Source organism: Phlebotomus argentipes, unplaced genomic scaffold, assembly GCF_947086385.1.
Source record: "Phlebotomus argentipes unplaced genomic scaffold, Phlebotomus argentipes genome assembly contig_15, whole genome shotgun sequence".
NCBI lineage: Eukaryota > Metazoa > Arthropoda > Insecta > Diptera > Psychodidae > Phlebotomus > Phlebotomus argentipes.
This window is the reverse complement of record NW_026776181.1, coordinates 6,900,759-6,925,394: the sequence shown is the minus strand read 5'-3', so window position 1 is coordinate 6,925,394 and position 24,636 is coordinate 6,900,759. Positions and strand designations below refer to the sequence as shown.

General features: G+C 39.6%; 2 protein-coding genes across 2 annotated transcripts in view; both read right to left on the bottom strand.

The window, feature by feature from the left end:
- LOC132262073 (TOX high mobility group box family member 2) overlaps nucleotides 1-19,131 on the bottom strand; it is a 77,994-nt gene extending 58,863 nt beyond the window's left edge. The window contains exons 1-2 of the mRNA XM_059761208.1: nucleotides 18,879-19,131; nucleotides 4,916-5,008 (exon numbers count right to left, since the gene is read on the bottom strand). The gene's annotated coding sequence lies outside the window, so the exon portion shown is untranslated. The remainder of the gene's footprint in view (nucleotides 1-4,915; nucleotides 5,009-18,878) is intronic.
- Nucleotides 19,132-19,387: 256 nt separating this feature from the next.
- LOC132261701 (protein disks lost) overlaps nucleotides 19,388-24,636 on the bottom strand; it is a 40,711-nt gene continuing 35,462 nt past the window's right edge. Inside the window, exons 2-5 of the mRNA XM_059760632.1 lie at nucleotides 24,400-24,473; nucleotides 22,347-22,926; nucleotides 20,226-22,290; nucleotides 19,388-20,165 (exon numbers count right to left, since the gene is read on the bottom strand). Of these exons, the coding sequence (XP_059616615.1) occupies nucleotides 19,441-20,165; nucleotides 20,226-22,290; nucleotides 22,347-22,926; nucleotides 24,400-24,473 (3,444 nt within the window). The 3' untranslated portion in view covers nucleotides 19,388-19,440. The remainder of the gene's footprint in view (nucleotides 20,166-20,225; nucleotides 22,291-22,346; nucleotides 22,927-24,399; nucleotides 24,474-24,636) is intronic.

Sequence of the window (24,636 nt, the reverse complement as noted above, 5' to 3'; positions counted from 1 at the left end):
CGAGAAACATTCTTGGCACACTGACAAGAATTTTGTAAAACTTTATTTCATTGAGATGAAAGTTTTTCTCAAGTGTGAGTGGAAAATGCTCAAAGTTGTTTGGATAAAGCGACAAAATTACATAATAAATTTTATGTAAATAATTAATAAGTCTCTTTTTTCATCTTGTTCTTGCGTAAATTTCTCAACCTTTCAACTTCAAAGTGAGATAATTGTGGAAAAAAAGCAACAAATTGACGCAACACGACTTTTCTACAACCAACAATTCGACGAGTGAATCGAAAACTATGCAAAAATTGTATAAATTTCACTTCCCCGATATAATATGACAAAACTATATGATTGATATCATATTCGCGATCAATTATCCGCTTCAGACGAGAGAAATGAAATAGAATCGAGAGAATACGCTTCAATCAGCTCATCTTTCCGTTTGTGTTATGAGAATTTCCTTGAAGATAATGTGGACTTGATAGACTACAACAGAAGAGACAAGAATGAATCTATTGTTATCCCAAAAATGAAATGATTACATGATGTAATCTCATTCCACAGTTTTCAGATATCGTTCTTATTTCATTTTAAAATTGAATGAATTATCTCGAGAGGAAGATGGCAAGCAAAAAAGGAACGCACAAAGCAAGTACCTTATAAATTTTCCTTTTCCATCTCTCACAATCAAAATGATGAGGAAAATTTCCTCCCCCGAACACACTCCAACGGAGTACAAACATGAAAGAAGGAGTCTATAAATGGAATTAATTCTTTATGTTATGTAAATTGATATTTGTTTTCTATTCAATTATACACGCAAAAAAGAAATTCTCTTCCTGATGTACTCAAACATTCACTCTCTCACTCTTCTCATTCATGATGCAATATTTCATTTTATACTTTTTTTGTATTCCTTCGCGTACGAACGTCTCTTTATTTATTTTCGCATATCACAAACATGCCGATATATTCTATCATGAATGATGAAGTTCTTGCTGTGGAAAATAAAAATACATTTTTTATTAATTTTTCATACAATCAATCTACATACATATGTAGCATTTTTGCACTCGCATAAATGCCAAGGAGGCGGAGGTGCGCGAACAAAAATTAAATACAATAGAAATGGGAAAATTTCATTGGATTTCCTTTGTAAACGCAAGGTAATTTGAGGTTATACACAAAATTTTAGCAATTGTGTTCTTTCTCACTAAAATTGTTGCAAATGTCATTTCCTCTATGAATCAATAACAATTTGAAGTATTTCCCTTCTTGACTCTCAACTGAAAGCAAACACGAATTTCTTTTTAAATTCAATATTTACACGCAAAATTAAGTTCCCTCCCTTGCCGCACCCCACAAAATCAGCCCGAAAACAAGCACAGGCAGAAATCTTATTAAAATCCCACCAATTGGAAAAATTTGAGGCAGGAAAAAGTCTAATTTTTAATTTATTCATTTTGCCTCTACAACACACACACACACATACACAGAAAATTAGTTTCGTCAGTGGAGAAAAATCAAGAAAATAGAATGCCAAGAGAAACTCTCTTGGATGGCAAGAAGAAGGGACCAAAAAACATAATCACAGGTGAGTGAAGATGAAAAAACGACGAAGAGGAGGGTAAAAAATCATCATCCAATTCTTCTTGTGTTCCTCCTACCATTTTATTATACCCTTCCCATCCTGCCAGCCAATTCATATGCCATGTATGTGCACTCGAGCCACTTCACTTGAGAGAGAAAGGGAGAGGGAAGAGGCAAAAAAGACCTTAAATACTTAAAAAGCAATTTTCTTATAAAGTTTTATTAAAAGTGCACGTTACAGGTATCCTTCAAATCCGCACTGAGGCACAGAAACATACATTCTCACAATTTCTCACATGACAGCGTCTGCGGGTGGAACAGAGACCACAGGAAGGGCTTATCCCCTGCGCACCCCCACGGCCAACTTCCCTCGCGTTCGCGCCCATTCCGCGCTGTGGCGCCGAAAATCGCTCCATCTCCCTCGCGTGGCGCGCTCAAAATCGACAACCCGCCAAACTCTTCCCCATCTGCAAGGTGGAGTGTGAGAATACGGGTGGATTGGAGGAAAAATGAAATAATTTCTCAAGGGGCGCAATCTGCAATAAAATTTCCGTTTCGCCATACATATGTACATTCACTCCCTCATCACACATGAAGGGTAGATTTTTTTCTCTCCACCAAACATCCCTCTCACACTCCTTGCTTAATTTATTAAAAACATTCTCCTATTTTTGCTCTTTTAGTCCCTTTTTGCATGACACAAAGCGAGGAGGAAAATGGTAACATAACAAAACGCCCCCTCAGTCAATTTTTGAAAGAATCGCACTCTTCTCTCAATCAATAAAAATTCAAAATATTTTCATGTATCTAATTTCCTCATGAGATTACTCTCTCTCTCTCTCACTCTCTCGCTGTAATTGATCACGCGCTTTTTATGGGCATAAGAGATATGCGTGATTGATTGAGCCTTTTTTGCGCGCGACAGCCCGGCGTCCCCACGGACTGTAGATGAGTATCGAAGGAAAAAATCTCTTTTATGATTCATTTGCATAGAAGACAGTCAATTTTGTGATATATTTTTCCTAGGACTTTTATGGCTTTTTCATTGCGTGTAAAATTGTCAATTTGGGAAATAGAAAAATTAGTCGCGCAACTTTCGAGGGGAAACTTCCAAAATATTCTGCAGTGTCATAGCGCGCCAAATCTAGCCTGCGCAAAGACGACATCGAATATCATGGTTATTCACTCAGATCGATCACTAACGGCGAGTTTTAGTTGTGCTAGATTTTAGTCACGACGCCGACACAGTCGTTATTTTCCATATAGTAATTTCATATTGTGTCAAAGAATTAGTTAAAATAGCCTACAAACACCTTCAGTGACAATAAGAATTCAATATAACTCCCTAGAAATCACTCACTTATCGCGCAATTATGATATGACTTCTCAGCTTATCATTCACTTTGTTTGGCAAAAACCTTAATCATATACCAAATGGTGCCTTCAATACAAAAACTGGCATAATAAACAAAATCAACAATGCGATTTCCCCCAAAATATATTGTTTCCAATGTCAGAGAAATTCAACGCAGATAAGATTGTAGTGCAAATGAGGCATATCAAGAGCAGCAAAAAAATATTGTGAAAAACAACAACAATCGCTGTGTGAATGAGTAACAAAATATGTGCCTTCGTTCTCTCCATTCTTCAATTCGTTACTAAAATAATTAAAAAGAGATTAGGCCTCAAATTTATGAAACACACACACTTCATTCATTCATGAAGACAAGTGAGAAGGAGCTTTTTATCAGGCTTCTTCGCAACTTTTTTCCGTTGTTGTTTCTTATTTTTTTTTAGATGAATAACCAATGAGAGGAAAGGGAATCAATTGAAACAAAGAACTTCATGGAAGATTGGACGTGAAGAATGTTTCCCTAATTTCTTCACTTCAGTAATATCGAAACAATTACACTCTAATATTTCTCTGACGTGTCTTTTCTCGCATTTGGCCTTTCTTGCCTCTCTTGTTCTTGTATTTCTTATTCTCTTAATTTCGCCTCTGGCTATGAGATAGAAAAAAAATGATGGAAAAGACACGCAAAAGACGGAAGGGTTTCGAGTACCTTGAAAATACACACGTCATGACCACAACAAGAGTAACAACGTCACTGAAACGATAAATTACAATGAAATCAACGAGGTTCACCTCAACTCTTTTTTTCATAGCAGAGCGTATTGTGTATATCGAAAGTCCAGGTGAAAACAGCAATTGTCGATCTGATAAAAGTCGCCACGAGTTGCAGTGGTAAAATACAGACACACTCGCTATAAAATATATTTTAAATTGTAAATCATTTTGATCTCCGTCCACTATCTCAACAAAACGTTTTAATTCACTCGCAGATATTGCGTAAGTCTCTTTATCGCTTTGAAATTGTATGGTTTTAGAGTAGACAGAGAGAGAGAGAGAGAGAGAGAGAGAGAGAGTGAGAGAAAAGGAACCTGATACTCATTGCGAAATAATTGCTAATGAAATAAAATTTATTGTGAATATATCTCATGTTCGGCGAAAAGGAGGACTGAAAAAAATAGCTCAACTTAAATACATGGCCTCAGGGTGAAATTGTATTAAAGTGGGTGGTTTTTGGAGGAGGCTGATATAGAAAGAGGGAAGTACTGTGAGATATTTCATTTAAAATGAGGGAGTTTGAGGGGTAAATCGCGTAATAAAATCTACTTTTATGTTACAAAATTAAAGTCTCTCTCGCTCTCACTCACTCACTCTATATATCGCACATACATTCTAATTTTGTCATCATCAAAGAAACGAGACAAGATATAAGATAACGAAATTAATTTCAAGAATTTCTAATACAACTTAGAATAGATGAGCAGAGAATAAAGGCAAAAGGATAGACGATAGCAAGGAGGAAATACGGAACATGAGAGTAAAACATCGACAAATTTCCCTCCTCTTATCACACCACCCAAATCTGCCATTAAACATTTTGCCAGATAAATTTTGCACCCCCAAATTGAATTAATCCGAATTTGCCTTGAATTCTGACCCAACTCAATTCACTATGATTCTCACTCAATTTTCCTTAAGCCACCACACCTCAAATATGAATCAGGGTGTATTTTGGTGCTTTGGCAGAATTATCCTCCACCGTGAAAATTCAGACTTTTCCCACAGCCGCACATATTTCGCTAAGAAGACATTCCACCGCTTCACATCTATCTCCAATCTTTCATATTATCAATTTGAGCGAATTGTGCTTCGCTCACACTCGAAGCCCAGCATCTCACATTGTTGTCTGTCTGTGTTATATTACACAGCCAAACTCCGTGAATTTACCCAAGAATAAATTTGGAGAATCTTTACTAAACTTACCAGAAGAAATTTTTGTTTGAAAATTCCGTCTATGAATACCCAATGAAGTCCTCTGCCTTTGATACAAAATGCCGATAAAGCTGATTAGAAGATCTGCAAGAGATGAAGAAGAATTTCTATTGAATATTTTTACAGAATTTTGCCTCATTAAAAATCCACGAGATGCTTTTAGACATTGACGAGGGCATCAGCGAAATATCTACTCAGCAATTCTCGTCTATAAATTGTAATTACACAAGGAATGAGAATACTTTCCATCCTTTGTGTACATTCTGGCCGCAATGGTAATAATCAAACAAATTTCATTTCACAAAAACCCATTGAAAACTTTCCAATAAAATTGAATTGAGAGAAAAATTGTATTCCACCTTTCTTCTTATCATCAATTTTTGCCCAGCGCATATCTGAGCCACAAAACCATGTGCACAAGAGGAAATCAATTTGAAATTTCCATTCTCTTCGATGATTGTTATTATATACCATCCGAAAATCTCAATCAAATTGCTCAACAATTTTCATATTTAACCAAATAATTCCCATCCAATATTCCACAAAACAAATTGTAAATTTTCATTTTGCAAACAATATTACATGACACAACAAAGTGAATTTAAAGAAAGTTTTCAAATTGAACTTCATTCAATTGATGTCCAATTAAAATACTTCAATTTATCCCCACATTTTAATCTCTCTCTCTCCCTCTCTTACTCTGTCTGTCTCTTCACATCGCCATCGTCGACAGAATGCAAAATAAACACAATATCAATAGTGGTGGAGAGTAAATAAGATAATTGAATCCTTCTTGAATCTCTGTGTGCATCGCAATTTCACCTTCATCATCATATCCCAGGCCATTGTCTTCAAACCCAACTTTTGATGAAAATCTCTCTCCTCTCTTCATTCATCATCGTAAATTTCAATTAATAAATTTCGCCTCTTTCCTCTCACTTGCGCGCACACACACTCCAAATCCGGCCAAATATTGTTTTAGCAGGAAATTAGTCAATTAAAAATGTTATTAAAATTTGCATTGTGGCGTTAATTTTTAATTAATTTCTCATCTTACTCCAGGTAAAGAGACTGGAATGCGGGGAGGAAAAAAAAACATCATCGTCGCCACATAGAAAGAAGTGTTAGTTGCGAAGGGAGAAATACACCCATTATTTGACATTTAATTTACCTCGTTAATCTCCTTTGAGCATCACCTCAGCCCCGCACTCATCTTTCTTTATGAGCTTTTAATAGAAATCCACCCACCCTGAAACCGCCCAACTTTTCAAAAGTGCTTCTCACCACCTTCATTCGCCGAATTCAATTCGCATTCAATTTTCACACATTTACTCTCTCCCTCTCTCTCTCTCTCGCTCACTTCCTTGGGCCGCAACTTTCCTCATTCGTCTCGCGCGTCACTCCCCAAACCATCGTCTCATCGACTGTGCCAGCTTAAAAAGCGAAATAGAACGATTTCTGTGTCGAGAGGATGAATTTCCATCTTATTGGGCTGTTAAGAAACTTGCGTGCAAGTCATCGTTAAAGTTGCAAAATTATCTTTTTCAATATCGCCAGCGTGAGGAAGTAAAACATTACACATGCGTATAAGAAGACTCTAGCCCTTTTCCACTGTGCTTCTTCCTTACCAAGCAATTAATGGTAAAATACGATCGTCAAGGACCAAAAAATCGCTAATGTAGCTTTTTATAATGAGATTCATAGAGTTTTCACTTTATTACATTTTCTTTTCTGATCTCTTGATACTTAGGAGTCGTTGCATCTTTATTTGCATAATATTTAAAATAAGTTGTCAAAGTTATGAATTTGTAAAATTGCATTGCAAGATTGCGATTCCTTGCTTTCACGTAGAGGAAAATGGCAGAAACAAGCACAAGTTGAAGAATTCTAATCTGAAAACACTCTCAAAATATCGGCTCAAAAGTAATCACAAAGAAATTGCGTTTTGACAGATGAAATTCGTATTACATAAATTCAGAACTTCACCTTGTATCGCCATTTCGTTCGTATTTCATTCGCACTAACACTAACGCCGCCAGGCGGTCGCCTATATGAACTATGAAAATTGTAAAGTTGCACAGCGTATTCATAGATTTTACGAACTAATATACGAAATCTTTAATGTTGCAACGACCCTTCATCTCGAGATAGATTCACGTCTCAAATCAAATAAGCCATCAAAACTAAGCTCGAAGATTTAAAGTCATTATTACGGTCGATAAAGAACACTTTGCCAACTCAATAACAATATCAGTAACTTCTTGTTAAAGAATGTCAGTTAAAGTGGGAAGGATGTTGTGGAAAATTGCATTTTTTCCATGTACAGCTTTCCATCATTTTTATTGCAAGACATTTTCAATTTTCCTTCCCACTCCAATCATTCTCTTCCTCCTCTTTCGCCATTTTATCTCTTCGTCTTCGCCGAAAAACAATATTGAAATAAACATACAAGTCTTTTTCATTAGGAACAATTTTCTATTTTCCTCTTTCCAGCAAATATTACACACACACACACACACACACACTCACTCACAACACTCATCTACTTGACAAATGTGATTGGAGCTTGAGAGGAAGACGCATGGCAAGAAAAAGAGAAACGTAAACAAGATGATTCAATAAAATGACAATAAATTTAAATGAAAATACATTTTATGACTGGTTCAATCAATTTTTCTCCCTGCAAATCTCTATTTCTTAATCTCTCCCTTCATTCTCAAGGTCCACTTTTTCGCTGGACAGATTTTCTCCACCCCAAATTTCCCCTCAGTGAGCGATGGGAGGAAAATCACATGAATTTTATGTAGAGAAGCAGTGCACAATATCAAAAAAGCTTCTCGGCACGCGCCACTCCAATCCATCTCATTTTGCACTCAATCGCCCCTCTTTTGCCATAGAGAGCAAAAGCTTTCAATTCGCCCAGCAAAAACCGCACTCTTCAAGTGATTGTGGTGCAGAAAAAAAATTCTCAACAAATTTCATGTGAATGAACGACACAGAAGTGAATTGAGTGAGGGGAAAAAAAAGTGGGAAAAACTTTTACAAGTGAAACGAACAAATTACCATTGATGGGAAGTATTAAATTTTTGGTGAAAAATATCAAAATGTCTAATGGTTCGCTCCTCTTTAAATTCTCCACCATCACGCATACTCGGGTGGAAATTTTCTTTCATCACAGATGAGAAAATCCACTTGAATTTTCCAACGATCTCCATAAGTGAGAAATACTCGTGACATACAGAATTGCTTCGCCACTATTATGGAAAAGTCTCATCATTTGCCTTCTAACACTGTCACTCAGAATGTTTCATCAACATCCACCGCTCGAGGAGTGGAAATTTGAAAATGACAAAATACCCTATGTAAAAGTTAGAATGAAAATTTTGCATACATACAGCATTTTGCCATATTGGACAGCTAAAATAATTACAACATGATTAATGTTCCCTAATTTTTCCCTCTGGAATATTTGATCAATCATTTCTAACTATATTTCACCCTCAATTTAATTTTAGAGAATATTTACAGTGCAGATTCACACAAATACAACATCAAAAATCCTTTCAGTTATTACATTATTCATACTGATGCAATTACAAAATATCGTACCATTGATATTATGGATGATAACAAATTACAACAAAATTTCCCATTCAAAGCCCATCAATTTTACAGAATTGACACTAATTTAAGTCAAAAGTATATCGACGGGTGAATCGAAAACTATGAAAAGTCTATTTTCAAACTTTAAGTCTTGTGTATTTAAAAACAAAACTCTTTATTGTTTTACTAATAAGAAAATTTTGTGATTTGTATTTTATGGGGCATCTCTTTATTTTTTTTAATAGAAAGCTTTGAAAAAAGTTCATATAAAGCATGAATAGTTGATTTTTTAGAAATTACTTTCAGTTTATCTATTAGCTTTGCCACATTTCAGTCAAAAATTCCAAAAAATACCATTAAAACCAACTGGCATATTCACAAAATAATTATAAGTTCAGCAAATTTCGCAGCGATATTAACACCAAATTCGCAACTGAAAATGACAATTTTGTGTTTTCATAGTTCTCTACTCACCCGTCGGTATTAATCAAATTCTACAAATTCCCAAATCCAACAAAATTATCTCCAATGTCAAGTGAATATTCCATCATTTGCTCCAATTGTTCCTAAAACACTAATTTTCCTTACCAAATGGAATCTCGAGTAAAAGTCAAATTTTTCCTCTTCTTTCGAAGCCAATTGTACACATATTCCTCAAACTGTATTGCCAATTTTCCAATCGTAAATCACTGTGTTAGAAAATTGAAAATCCATTTCATTTTGCAAAAAAAATGTATAAAATGGGATTGAGTTTGTCAATTCGACGGGAAATGGAGCTGCCGTGTTGAAGGTGGCTTCGTTTTCTGGCTCTGCGAAGGAATATTGGGAGGAAAAAGAAGCTCAACGATTTCTCTGGTGGTGAAGGACGTCAGAGTGAGAGAAAAGGGGTAGAAATTTTCAGGAGAGAGTGAGCGCGGATTCAATCGTTGCTGGGGGTAACTTTTTTTTATTATACATCTTCAATTTCCCTCCCCCTCAGCCAGCGATTCAACTTTCAATACATTTAAAATATTTCCACCACCCCTAGGGCGTTGGGGGTGAGTGTGAGCGCGCATAAGAATGATTGAAGGGTGAGTGTGGGGTAGTTTTCATCTTTTACGATTATTACTATTATTATTTCCTTGGAAAAATTTATTGCACACAAGAAACCCATTCCTTCATGTCGATTTTCTCATGCAGCAAGAAAAAAATCCACCCCCCATTGACTTCAAATCCTCCCTCGAAGCTTCAAGAATTTTTATCATCGTCAACGGGTACAATTTGGTAGAAAATGAAAAGCGGGACGGCTTTTCTGCAAATATCACAATACATAACGTACTAGAAATGTAACAAAGTGCAGAAAGTTTATTTCATTCAACCAATTCCATTGCAATAAATAATAAAATATAAATATCTATAAATGAGCCGACTTTACACTGCACTCCACAATTTTACAGCCACCATTTTGCACACTTTTGACTCTGTGTTTCTCACAATCATAAACTCCATCAACGATAAAAAATTCCACCCATAAGTCATCAAACAACACACTTCTGGTATGCAGGGAAATTTCCTTGAATGGATTCAATAAAATACTTCACCTTTCATTGATAAAAAGAACACATTTTGCCTATTTGACTTTACAATATTATTGAATCAATTGAAAATTTTCTTGTTTTGTGCTAACTAAAACACTGTAAATAGCAAATGTCGTCTGGAAAAGTTTCAGAAACTTTCGTCCACCATTCAAAGTACTTCAAGTGCATTTTAGAAGAAATTTCTATAACATATTCCAAACTCTGAGGCTGTATTATATACAGAGTTTTCAATTTTCCCTATAAAAGAATGTATTGAAACCATTTGAAAGGAAAAACAATTTGGTAAATAAATATGTTTATGCTGAATAGATTGAATATTTTATTCCATCGTCAAATTCAATGGTTCAGCAGTAACTTTGACAAAATATGCTCAAGTTTGTTTGTGCAGAAAAAGGTCATGCTAGAAACAAATGTAGAGAGAATGGATAAGTACACAAGGATCCAATGAGATTAATCCATGAGTTGGAGTAACAATATTGACCATAATTAACTGGCCAATAATTTATGTAGGGAAGTGCGGGGCAGTTTGGAGCGAGAATTTTAGTATCAATTTATTTAGTATGAATTTCCCAAAAAGTTGTAGCGCCGGAGCGAAATTCTATTCGACCTTTTGAAGTCTCTTTATTATGAGCTTCAAAACTGAGACTTTCCCACAGAATGGATTTTCTTTTTCACGGCATGCTGTCCCGCTTGTCGTGAAAGATGTTTTCGCTTCACGCACAAAAACCGTTCAACTTTTCCACAAGTCATTATATGTCGAAACGAATTTCTGCCCCGCCGTCCCCTAATCCAAAAATAAACCCCAAAATACTCCTACACGTGTAAATTCTTGCAATCTCATCAAAACATTGATGAAAAGTTGGGACTATAACTCTTTTCCAGAGCAGCTCAGCTGAGCCGCTCCACAATTTATCGTGTAATCTGAAATGCAAGAGTTTCAACTGAAATGAATTGGAGTGTACACACATCAGATGATCGAATCGCTGGTGGGGATTTGCTATTTGATGTACTTGAGAGATAAATTGTTAAGTAAATTAAATTTATTATTAACAAATATTGCCGAGATATAATGTTGGAAGAGATAGATATTTGTGGAATAGGTCAATTGGATGTACTGTATAATTTAGCAATTATGCAACAAATTTGCCTCCTAAACTTATTATTATGCTGCACGTCAATTTAATTTGAAACTCTTCTCTCTCTCTCTCTCCACCTCACTGGCACTGCATGGACATTTCCTCCTTTAATCTCACTCACTCCACCCCTCAATTTTCTCATTTTCCCTCCTTCGTCCGCCCCCGCGCTCTCCTTCCTTCATTTAGTGCGCTCCATCCTCATCTCTCCACTCAGTTTCACTCTATTATCACCAGGGCGATTGCCTCAAATAGGCCAAAATGAGACCATCGGTCGACGCGCGGGGGCGGCAGAAAAATGTGAAGAGAAAAACTTTAATAATGAAAATTAATGGGATATGGCGCTGGTGGAAAATGCACGTAATCTAGATTAAATGCTATAAAAATCGCAACGCATCATATATCTTGTCTCTCTTTCACACCCCCAACGAGAACTCATCTCATCTCTGCGCTCAACATTCTAATGTCAAACAAAATTACAACTTATAAATAATATAAAGCTTTTCAAAATGATAGATGACGGCATTCCCTCTCTGTGTTTATGCCTCCCTCGCGTTTTTCTTCCTCCTCAAGCGCTCCACATCTTTTTTTCTTTGCTCTCCACTCACTAACATCCCTATAATTTTTTTTCACTCTCTCTCTCCTCATTGTCAAAATGCCTTTGAATGCCAAAAAATCAGACAAAGCGGTGCCAATTTGAAAAGCTGAGAATCACAGCCAAACACTTCACTGTGCTGGAGCTTCTCGGAAGTTCTTCTTGGGAATTTCTTAAACCCAATTCACACTCTTCCAAAACTGCTCAACTTCTTTCTCGCCTTCCTCGCGAAAAATTGAGCTATCGTGTATTTGCGTGCGGCAAAGTGGCCTTGTGTGGACGCTTGTCTGACCTTTCGCTCTGCAAAAATGGAAATTAATGCCTGCACGTGAGAAGCATTTACCTTTTAAACGTGTATTTTTATAAATTTATCATTGTTTTCATATCACACAAATTCCTCACAAAAATTCCCCTCTCTCTATATATTGGCAAACAACACCTTTTCATGTTTGCACTCTTAGCAATATAAACTTCTCGGTGATTCAACGTGATGTCCTTTATTTGGTGAGGTATTTCTTTTCCGGTCAGCGCTGTGGCATTAAGTACGGTATACAAAACGACATATAGAGCAATTGAAGTCAATAGCAGGGTCGTGCGATGAAATCGAGGAGAATAAAGAGATTAATTAAATGGAATTCCGTATGAATGGACGAGGAAAGATGGAATTTTGTGAGGGGAATTCAAGCAAAAATCGGAGGGACTTTGTGTGAAAAATTTTTCACACAGCCAAGGTGAAGAAAGTTCAGATGATCACGAGATTAAAGATATATTTTCGAGAAGCTCTCCAAGTGTGCAGCTTGCATAGGGGCGAAAAACACCCCCGGTCCCTTCACCTTCCATCGCGTGCGTGGTTTGGGGTGAAAGATGTTGGCATTTAAAAATTATTCCATGCGCTTTAACTTGTAGTATCAATCATCCCACAGAAAGTGGCTCAATTATTGAAATATTCTCCTCCTGCCGGAGGATTTTCCTCTCTTCATCTTTTCTCCTTCCCCTTTTCGTGAAGAACAGGGGATCAAATGCAAGAAATAGGTGGATTTCAAGAGGAAAGAATTATGAGAAAAAATTGTAAGATTGCCGCTCTTGAAGGTGGTTTTTCCAACACACAGCGGAAAAGCAATCGCACACAGACACACATGGCGAAATACTCCATTTTTCCTCATCTCTTCCACCCTCATCTCTTTAATCAGGACAGCTCTGGAGGGGACGCCGTACTCTTTCCGAGGGGAATGAGCACGAAGGAGAGTAAAATGAATAATTTCCACTCGATTTATTCATGACTATAATTTTTTTTAAATGGTTTGTATGAAAATTTCCCCTCACTCTCTTTCTCCCTTCCGCCATTTTCCATCCTTCTGCTTTTCTACATTGATATGACGCATGTGAGAAAGTAAATAATAAAAGAGGAAATGTTGCAAGAAAAAGTATGATGAAAAGGGAAGAGAAAATGAAATTATCTGCAAGTTCCAATTAAATTACACTGAAATCTTTTTAATGTTGCCAAAGTGGGAGAGAGAGAGAGAAAAGACACACGAAAGAAAAAGAATGTTTTAAGAGTAAAAGTATAAATATCTTCCTCTTCTCATCTGACTTCACCCATCAAGGAAGGAATCAAGTAACATTTTCCACAATATTTTATTAGTTTAATGTTTCTCTTCTCTGTCCTCCGCCATGATTCTCATTCCATTTGGTGTTTTCTCAAATAGAATTACACTTTTTGAGAAAGCAACCAGCGAGAGAGAGAGAAGAAGACGTTGGAAGGGTGGAAATGATAAGATGGGAAGAGAGATGAGAAAGCTTAAATTTACGTACTTCGTCTTATTCGTCTTTCCAACTTTGGAGAAAACATGAAAATCAATAAGACAGAAATTACATTTTAAAGCCCAGAGTCGCATTTTGGGGGATAAATTTCCCTCTCGCGTGTGCGATATGTCCAACCAATCTTCCACCGCGGAGAATTGGCAACAAAAAAAGAGAGAGAGAGACTGAAACTGTTTTTAGAAGCGACAAAAGGGAGGAATGAAAAAAAATTTTCCACGATATTTTTCATCTGGCTTTTCCCTTCATTTCATTTTATTTGCAAAATTAGAATTTATACCACACCGGGTGCCTATACATTGAATTGAAAGGGTTGCTCAGCCTAACACGTTTAATTCCTTCTGCACACGCGGCAATATTTCTCAAAAGTTGGTCACCACATTTTTGTCATTCTCATTTGAGCGTGTTCGACACGGTGGAAGCTTCAAAACTACAGTGAAAACTTGGTTTGGAATCTTCCTATGATTCCACGATATACAAATCATAAATTCGTATGCAAGGAAAAAGACGTGATAAGCGAACGCCAAGGCAAGCTTATGGGTATGCTGAGCGACGCTACCAATTCGAAATGTGGCAGATTCGATTTGTTGCTAAGCTCACATTAATTTTTGAAAAGTTCAGATAAATTTTCAAGCATTATAAAAAAAATAACAAAGCAATACAAAAAGAATTAGAAAATGTAGGTAAAATAAAATTGAAGAAAAAAATAGTAAAAGTAGAGGATGAAGCGAAATAAGCGACTAACTTTATACAAAAAAAAATAGCTAAACAGTCGCCTTGAAAGTAGCAAAATTACAAATTAAAGCAGTAAGCTAAAATGTAAAGGAAAAACCGCAGTGTCTATACCTAATAATATAGCACTTTCCCGTGAAATGCATTGAAGTGATAAGCCAAGGAAAACCAATTTATCTTCTGTTCAATTCTATCCAGAGGAGAAAAAACAATTTCCCACAGAATACCCTTTTCCTCCTGCGGTGGCCACAAATTTCGCAATTCCCCATTGAAAGATGATGACGATGAAGAAAGAGAGTGTTGTGCATGGATTTTGCCGTGACATATTTATGTATGGTATTCTAGTTGAATGATAAACCCCCTGAGAGTAATGATGAAATTTCAAAGTGAGAGATGAACGAATAGTTCACCTCTTTTGTCTTCCTCTATCACATGTTGTGCGCCCTCTTCTCTCTGTGCACCTTCTTCACATTTGTAATTTATTTCACCCCCGAGGAATGAAATTCATAACATTGTTTTCGAATGATGGGCCAGAGGGGAAGAGTGGCAGAAATAACAATAAATTTACAGCACACACAAGGGGTGTTTCCCGCGAAAGTGAGATAGAGAGTCAGGTGTTGGTGCGGAGAATCATTCAGTCCTTTTATCATCACATGGCAATCAATAGGAAATGATAAAAAAGGAGAAATTCCTCCGCAACACTCCTTTTCTCACCTCGCCGCCCCCTTTTCCACTCCTCCTCCTTCTCGCATTTACACTTTAAAGGATAAACATACGAAGAGATAATGTATTTTCTCCCGAGGGGGGCAAATCTTTAATTTACCCTTCGACATGTTGCCACCCACCATCTCATTTTCTCTGTCATTCCCTTTTCAATGTTGATTCATCTTCTTAATATTATTTCATATTACAGAATCAATATTTGCATAATTCAATGTTTAAAATTAACATATAACATAAAATGTAATACAAACATAAATAACATTCCATTAAATAAACATTTCCCTCATCTCTTCTCTCTCCGCGCGACTCTTTTCATCATTGTTGCCTCTCAGCAGCTCCTCTCATTTTCCACGCCGTGGCATCGCAACTCTATTCACCAGTGCGACTCCCTGAGTGCGTGTCAACAGCGAAGGGGGTTGGAAATGTGTGGCGAAAGTACAGGAGAGAAGGAAGGAGTTGAGAGAGAAAGTCGGACGAAAGAGGGTGGAAAAGAAAGTGTGACAGTAAAGGAGAGAAGAAAGAGAAATGAGAAAAACAGGGTGTCTGACAAGAGTGACTGATTGAATGTCACATTCACAAATGAGATTCATTAATTTTTATATATAACACTTTTAAAAAGCTCTCTCACCGTCTGTCCTCATTAATACATTTCCCTCCCCCTCCGCCGGCTTTCCTCTGCAGCGCCTCATTGGCGAGGGTTTTCGTAGTCACCCTAATTGAAGACTTCGATTTTATAGAATTAAGCTCAATTGAATACATGCTACAATACTCTCTGATTTCCACATAAACCCTCTTCTCTAAATCATACCCATAAATTAGGAGATGTGCGTTCAACCCCTAAGAGAAACATCGAGAGGTTGTTCGGAATTTGAACACGAACAAGATAGGCTTCACTGCAAAATGATTTCAATTTGTCTGTCGCATCTAAAGTTGTCGCTCAAATGGAAATTTCCCACTGGAAATTCATTTGCTCTCAAAATCCAAGTGAAAAAATTGCTAGTTTCCCGAAAAAACACCCCGTGAAGCACCTCTAATTGCTCTATAAAATCCTCTATTGAGCATGTCACGGATGACGTCATCGGGCCTGAAGAAAATAATTTGACATTTAACCCGGTATGCGCTGTCAAATTAGCATGAGAGCATTTTTCCTTTCCCTGGGCTGAAAATTAACTTGGGAGAGAGGATAAAATATTGAAGCACAACCTGATGGATTTTTCCCTCGTCTTTCGTGCTTTTAATGAATTATTGCATATTAAATGTTAATCAGGCAAAGGGACATTTTTCGCGAGGACGCACAGCAGCGAAAGGGGAGACGAGATGGGGAGAATCGTGCGCTGTTTCTCTTCTGTACATGCACCCAAACTGTAATTGTTTGCAATTGGCAAAAGGAGAGGCAATTGAATTTTAATTGAAAATCGATTCAGCGCACCGTGAGCCCAACTCGCACCGAAAACCCCTTCGGAGTCACCCTCAGGATACCTCGGCCGGGTGGACTTGGGTGGGTGGCGCGGCCGGATGAGACAGAGCGAGCTCTCTCGCGACGCCTCTTCCATCTCATGCGCCGGCGGAATCGCCCTGTGTCACTTTTTCCGGGCCATCCTCTGTCAGTCACTTTAAATTTCTCTCCCCCACCCCAGCGTCCCTTCGGCGGCAGCACTCCACTCTGCCCCTCCGCCAGCACCCTCATGGGGGCACCCCTTGTCCACATGGGCCACGGGGGTGGGCAAGAGACAGGCGTCCTGAGGGAAAACGAGACAGCGAGAAACTCGCGCGCGCACAAGAATCCGATGCACACAAGGCAAGATTGATGGTTCCCATAGAAACGGTATTAGTGCAAATACTCAACACACATCCATCCCCTCAGCATCTCCCCAGACATTCCCTGCCATCTCACTCAGGTCCACGCAGATCAGCCGGCGAGCGGCTGAGAGGGAGGGAGAATTCAAGGAATTCTGCTGATGAAAATTCAACAAATAACTCCCTCTCGCTCAAACGCACCCAGACACCCCCGAGCCCAGCGTTCCGTCCTCTTTTTCACCCTCAAAAGTGAAACATCCATCGGCGTAGAGGTGATTAGGCAAATCCTAATAGATTGGGGATTGAGATTCCGCAGAAATTAGTAGAGTCAATGACCTGAGAGGTCCTTCACGTCAAGCATTTCCAATTGCCATTGATTTCCAGACTTTGTAAATAGGGATAATAGGCTAGTTCGGTTTTAGCGATCCTTAACAGAGAGTTCCCTTTATTTTTTATACCCCAGATAATGAGTGGCTTTCCTTACAAGGCGAAACATCAAAGGACGAAGGGAAAGTAATATCAAATCCCACTCAATTTATGAATTTTGGCAGCATAATTAAAGATTCATATTCCAAACAATGAAATAAACATGCTGTTAGCAATTTGGAAACAATCACGAAAACCTCCTTCAAGTTCTTAGACACTCAAAGTCTCTACGAGAACTATACAGAGATTACTGTGGAACAAGTTTATTGAATCTCTGGAAGCATCAAATGCGCATTCTAAGCGCCTTATCCCACTTGTTTCGTCTTGCTTTGTAAACTTATCGATACAACTTGTGTGCAATTTACTTTTTCAACCCAATTAAGGGGAGAAATAGTTGAAATCGACAGCTAAAAGACTCATTCATCCTTATCAGTCCCATTTTCCCCTACAATTGTGTTAAAAAAGGACCGATTGGACCATTTCAACCCGACAATTACGCGAAAATACGACATTGAAAATATGTGCTCAGATCAAAATGCTCAGTTAATCCATAGTAAACGTAGTGGGATAACTTCCTAAGGGTGTTTTCTACTGTTCCACCCAAAGTTTTACCCTGAAAGTTAACGAAACTGAAACTAAGAAGCACATAAAATGACGAAAATGTAGGAACTGTGCGACAAATCTAACTTCTTTCCTTTCGTTTCAGGAATAAATCTTTATCTACAAACTTGGCAAGTTTGTGGTGAACAAACACACCCTCAGAAATTTTCACTCGTGCGAATGTGGCTTAAAATGTATTTGAGAGAAATTAATTTCTTTTGTATACTTGATTGGGGAAGCGAAGGAGGGGCGGCGAGGGTGGAATCCGGAGGGTGGATGGAGCAGAAGAGGGTAATTTAAATTTTATGGGAAATTAATTCGGTTTCATGCAGGATTGAGTGTAAGCGGTGCTGGCTCTCGAGCCCCTTCTCGTCCGCACCCCCGGGAAAGCCTCTCTGGCGGGGAGATTCGCACTCTCCCTCTTCTGCTGGAAATCTCTGACCACTTTGGCCACAAGACGGCGGCATTCCCAAGGGACTTTCCATTGAGTTCTCGTGATAAGCGCAGAAAAATTGGAGGGGAGATTTCAATGGATTTCCTGAAAGGCTTTTAATCCGGGAATCTGTGCAAGGCATAATTTGCCAGGGAGGCGATTGAGCACAGAATCACAGGGAAGCGCCGATTGCCAGAGATGTGGAGTGGGCAGGAAGTGTTCATCTGCGCCTGTCCTTAAAATCTCACCGGCAAGACTCACACGTGGATGTATGTGAAAAGCCGGGAAAGCAATTTCCACTCATTTTTGCGTCTTTCCGTGCGTCTGGGCGACTTCAAAGCGATCCCGAGGGGGAGAAATTAACAATCCGGGAAGGCGATCAAAATCAAAACACCCCCACTTTGAGGTTATGTCGCCCAGACAGCACTCTTTTCCGAGCTTCTCGAGCGGAAAAGTTTGCAAATGCACAGGAAAATTCCTACGCCACAATATGGGAAAGCTAATCTCCTAAACTCACCAGCAATTTGAAGCTTTTCTGGGTTTTTTTTGCCAAAACAGCAAATGCAGAGAAGCACTTTTGACAGAGACCCAAAGAATTTCCTTGGATTTTCACAAATTTAAAGCAGTTTGTGTGAATTTTCACGCAACGCAGATAAAGTTCACTCAATCACTCTTCAAATTGAATACTAAATGAGACCGATCGATCATTTTCCATCGTGAAATTTAATTAATTTATGCGTAAACACACGCCGAGAAGACGAATTTTCCTCTGCAATTCAGCGCTACACCCACAAACGCTGCTCATGGAAAGCGTTCAGGAGCTTCCATTGACATTTCCAATGAAGATGGGACAATGCACGAACTTCTGCAGTCATTCAGAGACAAAGCATGGACAAAATATTCATGCTCTTCTATAAGGTTGGCGCTAGTGTCCAAAGCGGCGAGTAGATTCAACTAGAAATTCGCCTGGCGCGGTTTTCAAATCAACTTCAAGCATACAAAAAATATTTGTATTTATCTACATAGAAAAATTTGTCCACATTTTACCAATCTTACAATTAACCTTTTGTAATTTACAGTCACAAAGATTTATCCACAAATTCGTTCTCACATTTTACAGTGAGAACTTTCTCGGAAACCCTGAAATAAATGCAATCTAACATCTTTCTCGATTCCGGACAATTGTCTTTCAGTGTCTTCACCGCCTCAATTTGCCTCCTGAGACTGTCAAGAGATATAAAATTATGTAAATGCAGAATTTCAACATAAAGAGTGAATTTTTCAGTGGTTTCCGTTGACTTTCTGAGCAAAACTTCAATAATATGGCTATTTATCAAATGAGAAAAAATGCCCGCCTCGCGAATCCCCTCAGATTGACTGTCTTCCAGCGAAAGATTCTCATCTTCCACATCTGCAGTGGTGACGAAAGGCCTCATTATCTCCATACTCCACAATTCCGATGCTTTGCTGAGCATTTCTTCCGTGATCAATTCACTCCTGTTCAGGATTGTGGCCAAAAGTAGTTCGTGAACCATAAAAACCGTCGTTTTGTAGATGTGCGGAACGAAAGTATTGGCAGATGTGCAACTCTTGAGGTCTTCCAGCCACTTTGTGATGGCCTGAGATGTGAGATTCTGCGGCTTCATCGACACCGTGTGCAGGAGTTCTTGGAGATCCTCAAAAACCTCCGAAGGCAGAGGAGAAGTTAATGCTAATCTCATTTCTATGGCACTGCTTTGCTGCGCTGCATGGATGTTCTTTGCAATTTTTATGGCCTCAACAGTCAAGTCATCATGCAGGAAGCCTGAAAGCATACGAATTTCAATGAGACATCCTGAAAATGCACAGATTTCTTTTGACTTACTGATCTCCTTGGCGTGCAAAGTCCGCCAATCCTCAGCTCTGGCCAGAGCGCGTTGATTGATAATCTCTCCACATGTCCTCTTCACCTCATCCAGCGTCTCTACGGCCACAAGAGCGTCCAGAGTCTTCCCAGATCGCTCTCTGATCATCACAGGAACATTATCGTCCCACGCTTTGTTGAGTTTCTCTTGCGCTTCGCCATAAATCATCTGCAAAGCCTCCAGAATTGTCTCCTGATTCTCCAACTTGATCTCTCGCACTCTCTTCTGCGTCGCCTTCTTGATGTCCAAGAAGTGCAGCACCTGGAAATTCTTAATAGCCACTGAAGTGACTCTCTCAGTGACAAAGTCCACTATTTTCCGCATAGACGGACTCTGAGATTGCAAAAAGGCGTCAATGAGTTGCTTCTGAGCGTCCTGAATGGTGGTTTTCTTGGCCGGGGATTCTGTGGTGAGTTTCGTTGTGATATGTCGATATCGTCCAGTCCTCGATGGCACTTTGGATGACTTTGTGGGCATCACAGAGAGCCTGAAGTCGCCCAAGAAGGGACAAGCGGCATTCAGGATGGCCTCGAGAGTGGGATTCAGTGTCTTCAGCAGATTCTTCTCAATCTCTCGACGTCCATTTCGACGCGGCGCCTTTTCTTTCCTCGCTACAGACACGCCCAGGCGTCGACGGTAGTCGTAGAGTGCGTCAGCGGGAAGATTGGGGCGATCAAAGAGCCAACCGAGGCAGAGGCGCAGAGTGAAGAGACAAGTGGGCGTCATTGAGAACGTCTCGACTCCCAGATTCACATGCAATTTGTACAAAAGTTCCATCAGGTCTCTGTAGTAGTCCAGCTGCAGTGTCACCCGATCCAGCATTGAGAGATACTCCACGAGCCAGGGAATTGTGACTATCAGCTTGTGCTCCTCTATTGCAACCAGAAGGATTCGCTTCACGTCGAACTGTGGCTGAAGGAGATTTCTGAGCTCAATCTGTTGGCTGTCAATCACACTGTTTCTCTTGGTCTCATAGGAGAAAGGCAGAGTGACAGTGAATCCCAGGAATTTAGCTAGTGTTCTCATGGTAGAAATGGTCTCTGGATTCACAACAATATCGCTAATCTCATCCAGATTATCCTCAGAGTTTGAGAGATTGATCATCTCAAAGGGCGCATCATTGAGATCCGTCAACTCAGCCGCCAGAGCAATCTTCAGCTGCTCCACAAACACACTACATCCCTCAGCCGCCACTATGAAGTCCCTGAAGAACACTTGCACGCCCGGAAATTGCATCTCTGCACTCGAGTGTCCGGGCGCTGTGAGTCGCTGGCTGAGCTTCGACAGCTTTCCCAGATCCACATTCGCCCCCAAATCGTCCTGCAGCTGCGACACTGCATCCTCGTGGCTGCACGAAATGATCAATTGGGCCGTAAACAGCTTCGCCAGATGCGCCATATTCACGGGCAGTGGCAATTGATTCAGCAATTGGCGCACTTTCGGCGCCAGACCGCGAGAGAAATCCCACGAGGCGCTCAAATGATTCACTTCCCACGCCCTCAGGATTGTGTAGAATCCATCACGTTGGTTCTTGAATGCCGAGAACTCCTTGTCGGACGGGAAATTGTCTCTCGTGTCATTCTCTTGTTGATAAAACACATTTCCCTGGCCAATTGAGACATTCCCTGGGTGATTGGATGTCTGCGAAGACACCAGATGAACTTTGTGACGGTGAACAGTGGTTAGGAACTTGTGAAGACCCTCCTGAAACTTAGAGATTCGCTCATTGTCTAGCAGAATCTTAATTGTTGTGGCATCCAGTAGAGCCAAAAGTCGTCTTTGTCTATTTAGCACCCCAAAGACGAAGTAAACGCAGTTATTGGCACTCTTGAGAGCATTAAATGGCGAGAGGTCAGAGGACTTCACCTTGTCCTCCACTTCAAAGTCAGAGTTGAGCAAATTGAGCAGAAAGGCCAATTCTGCGAGGACATTTGTCACTAAATTCCACTCTATAAGCGTTGCATAGACACTGGCCAGAAGATTCAGCGTCAGGACATCAGTCACAGCCGACAGGTTGATGGTAACCTGAGGACAAAAATGCGTATTAGAAAAGACTTCAAAACACCCTGCAAAAATCCCACCTTTTTCGACCTCTTCGGTTCCGACGACCTAGAATCAATCTTCTCCGCTTCAAAATCCTTGCTGATGGCGTCCTTGTGCATCTTCAGCAGCAATCGCTCGTCCTGTCGGCCATCGGATCCATCCAATTCGCGCTGCTCCTTCATGAGTGTCTCCAGATTGTTGTCCGAGCGGAAGGACGACGTGAGAAAGTCCTCATTCGGTGCTGGATTCTTGGGAACACTCAGCGGCACAACTCTTCGCTTGGGCTTCACCTGATCCGCCGACATGGCTCTCGTGTGCTGCGCTCCTTTTCCCTTCCTGCCGCGCTGCTCCGTGGGCGACATCAGGAAGTCCGCCAGACAAATTGTCCTGCTGTACGTCTTCTTTGGCGTCGAGCTGAAGTGATTCGCCTGACCGTTGAACGACGCCGGAGACTTGATAGGTGTGCTGGTCCGCAACTCCCTCATCTCCAGGCACATCGATGTCGATTCGTGCAGAGTATTTTGCGTGCTCGACAACGGAGAATTCTCCTTGGCAGCCTCGGCATTTCCTGGCGCTTTCCGCGGTGTCGTCGCCACGGATGCCGAACTCCTTGTCAACCTGCAAAAAATATTCAATTCAATTACATTTTAGTGATAAAATTTGCTGAGAGAAATCCAATTCAGGAAAAGGCAAACTTTGCATAAACTTTCAGTTGAGAGCTTGGCAAAGTGGGAGAGGGTGAAGCATTGCCGTAGGAGGGAAAGTAATCAATGAATATCAACATGAACTAGACAAGAAGTTCAATTAGAAATTTTCAATTTCAATTACTCCATCTCGACACGACAGCAATTCAAGGCATTCGCAGAAATGTTTAGCAACGTGTCAATTAATGAGATTAAAAATTAATCAAAAATTCTGCAATGTACGTAAAATAATAGGCTGGGTTTTGGCATTCATTCATCGACTTTTAATAGTTTACGCCACACTTTTCATTCTTGTCGGTATTGAAAGCCGCATTAGAGAGTATTTTTTAGGTTTTTTGTATCCATCAATCTACTTTAAATAATTAATCTTCTAAGCACGGTTGGACGTAAACTTTGCATAGAGAAATATTTTAAAAATCTCAGCGATTTTTTACACTTGGATTAAAATTAATAGCACATGCTGAAAACTCTTGAATTTTACTGGGTTATCCAAAAGAAAATTCTAGTAGGAAAATTTTGTCAAAATTGTGCTTCTTTCTATATATTCATCAGATTTTCCTAATGAAATATAACATTTTTAATTGCACAAATAAATTGTTTTGAGAAACTTTTTAAGCAACAAATTTCTTGTAAGTTTTTCTGTGCGAAACGTGAAAAACTGGAAAGAATACACTCTTCTGCTTTCTTAACCCAATTAGTCTTGTCGCAATTGTATTCAGAACGTGTCGTTGAGATCGATAACTCTCAGTTGGGAGCTTAAGCGCATTGCCCGGTAGATTTTCCAAGGCTCTTTTCCGTTCTACAAATCCAATGTCACAGATTCGAGGGTCGGAAGTAAATGCCCACCTCTGTTGTGTTCTTAAATTCCACCCAGTCATGTTTTCCTCTGTAATTCTCTTCTTCTCCGCATTCTTTTGCCATTTTCCCCCGCTTTGTGTCGAGCGCCAATCCTCAAATTTCACTCTCAATGCACAATTCCTCTTATGCAAAAGTGAGTCATAAAGCAGTCAATCGAGCAGCATTTTGGCCCCGAAAAAAAAAACCGCCGTGCAGAAACGGTCCAATTCTCAAATGTGGGGCAAATGACATAAAAATAAAAACTGGCGCTGAGGTAACGCCACTGACCGGTGATTAATGTGGCTCGAGAGCGGAGTTGCATAAAAGAGAGTGCAAACAATGGAGAGTGAGAGAAAGTAATGTTAAGGTAAATGGCGATCATCTGGAGCTTTTCCCCGCGGGAGTGTTTGCTCCACATTGCGATCGCCAACGCAAGCCATCCACATCTTCGGGCAATTTCTCACATTGTGCAACGCGCCGCGATCGCGATCAGATGATCGTTAATCCGCGCACTCTTATGTCACATTCACTCCACATCTCGCGTACTTACTCTTCCGTCTGCGTCTTGATCACATTGAGAAAGTAAATGGCAAAATCCTCCGCGCTCAGCTCTTCGCTGTGTTTCTGCAAAAACAAGATATTTGGCAATCATTAATCTAAAAAGAATGCTGAAGAGACAGAAAAAGAGGTGAAAAATAGCAATCGCGAGTCGGAAGCGAATTTGGCGATTGGCGAAATTGGAAAGGAAAACAACTCCCATTTTTTATGCTTATATTTTTATTTTATT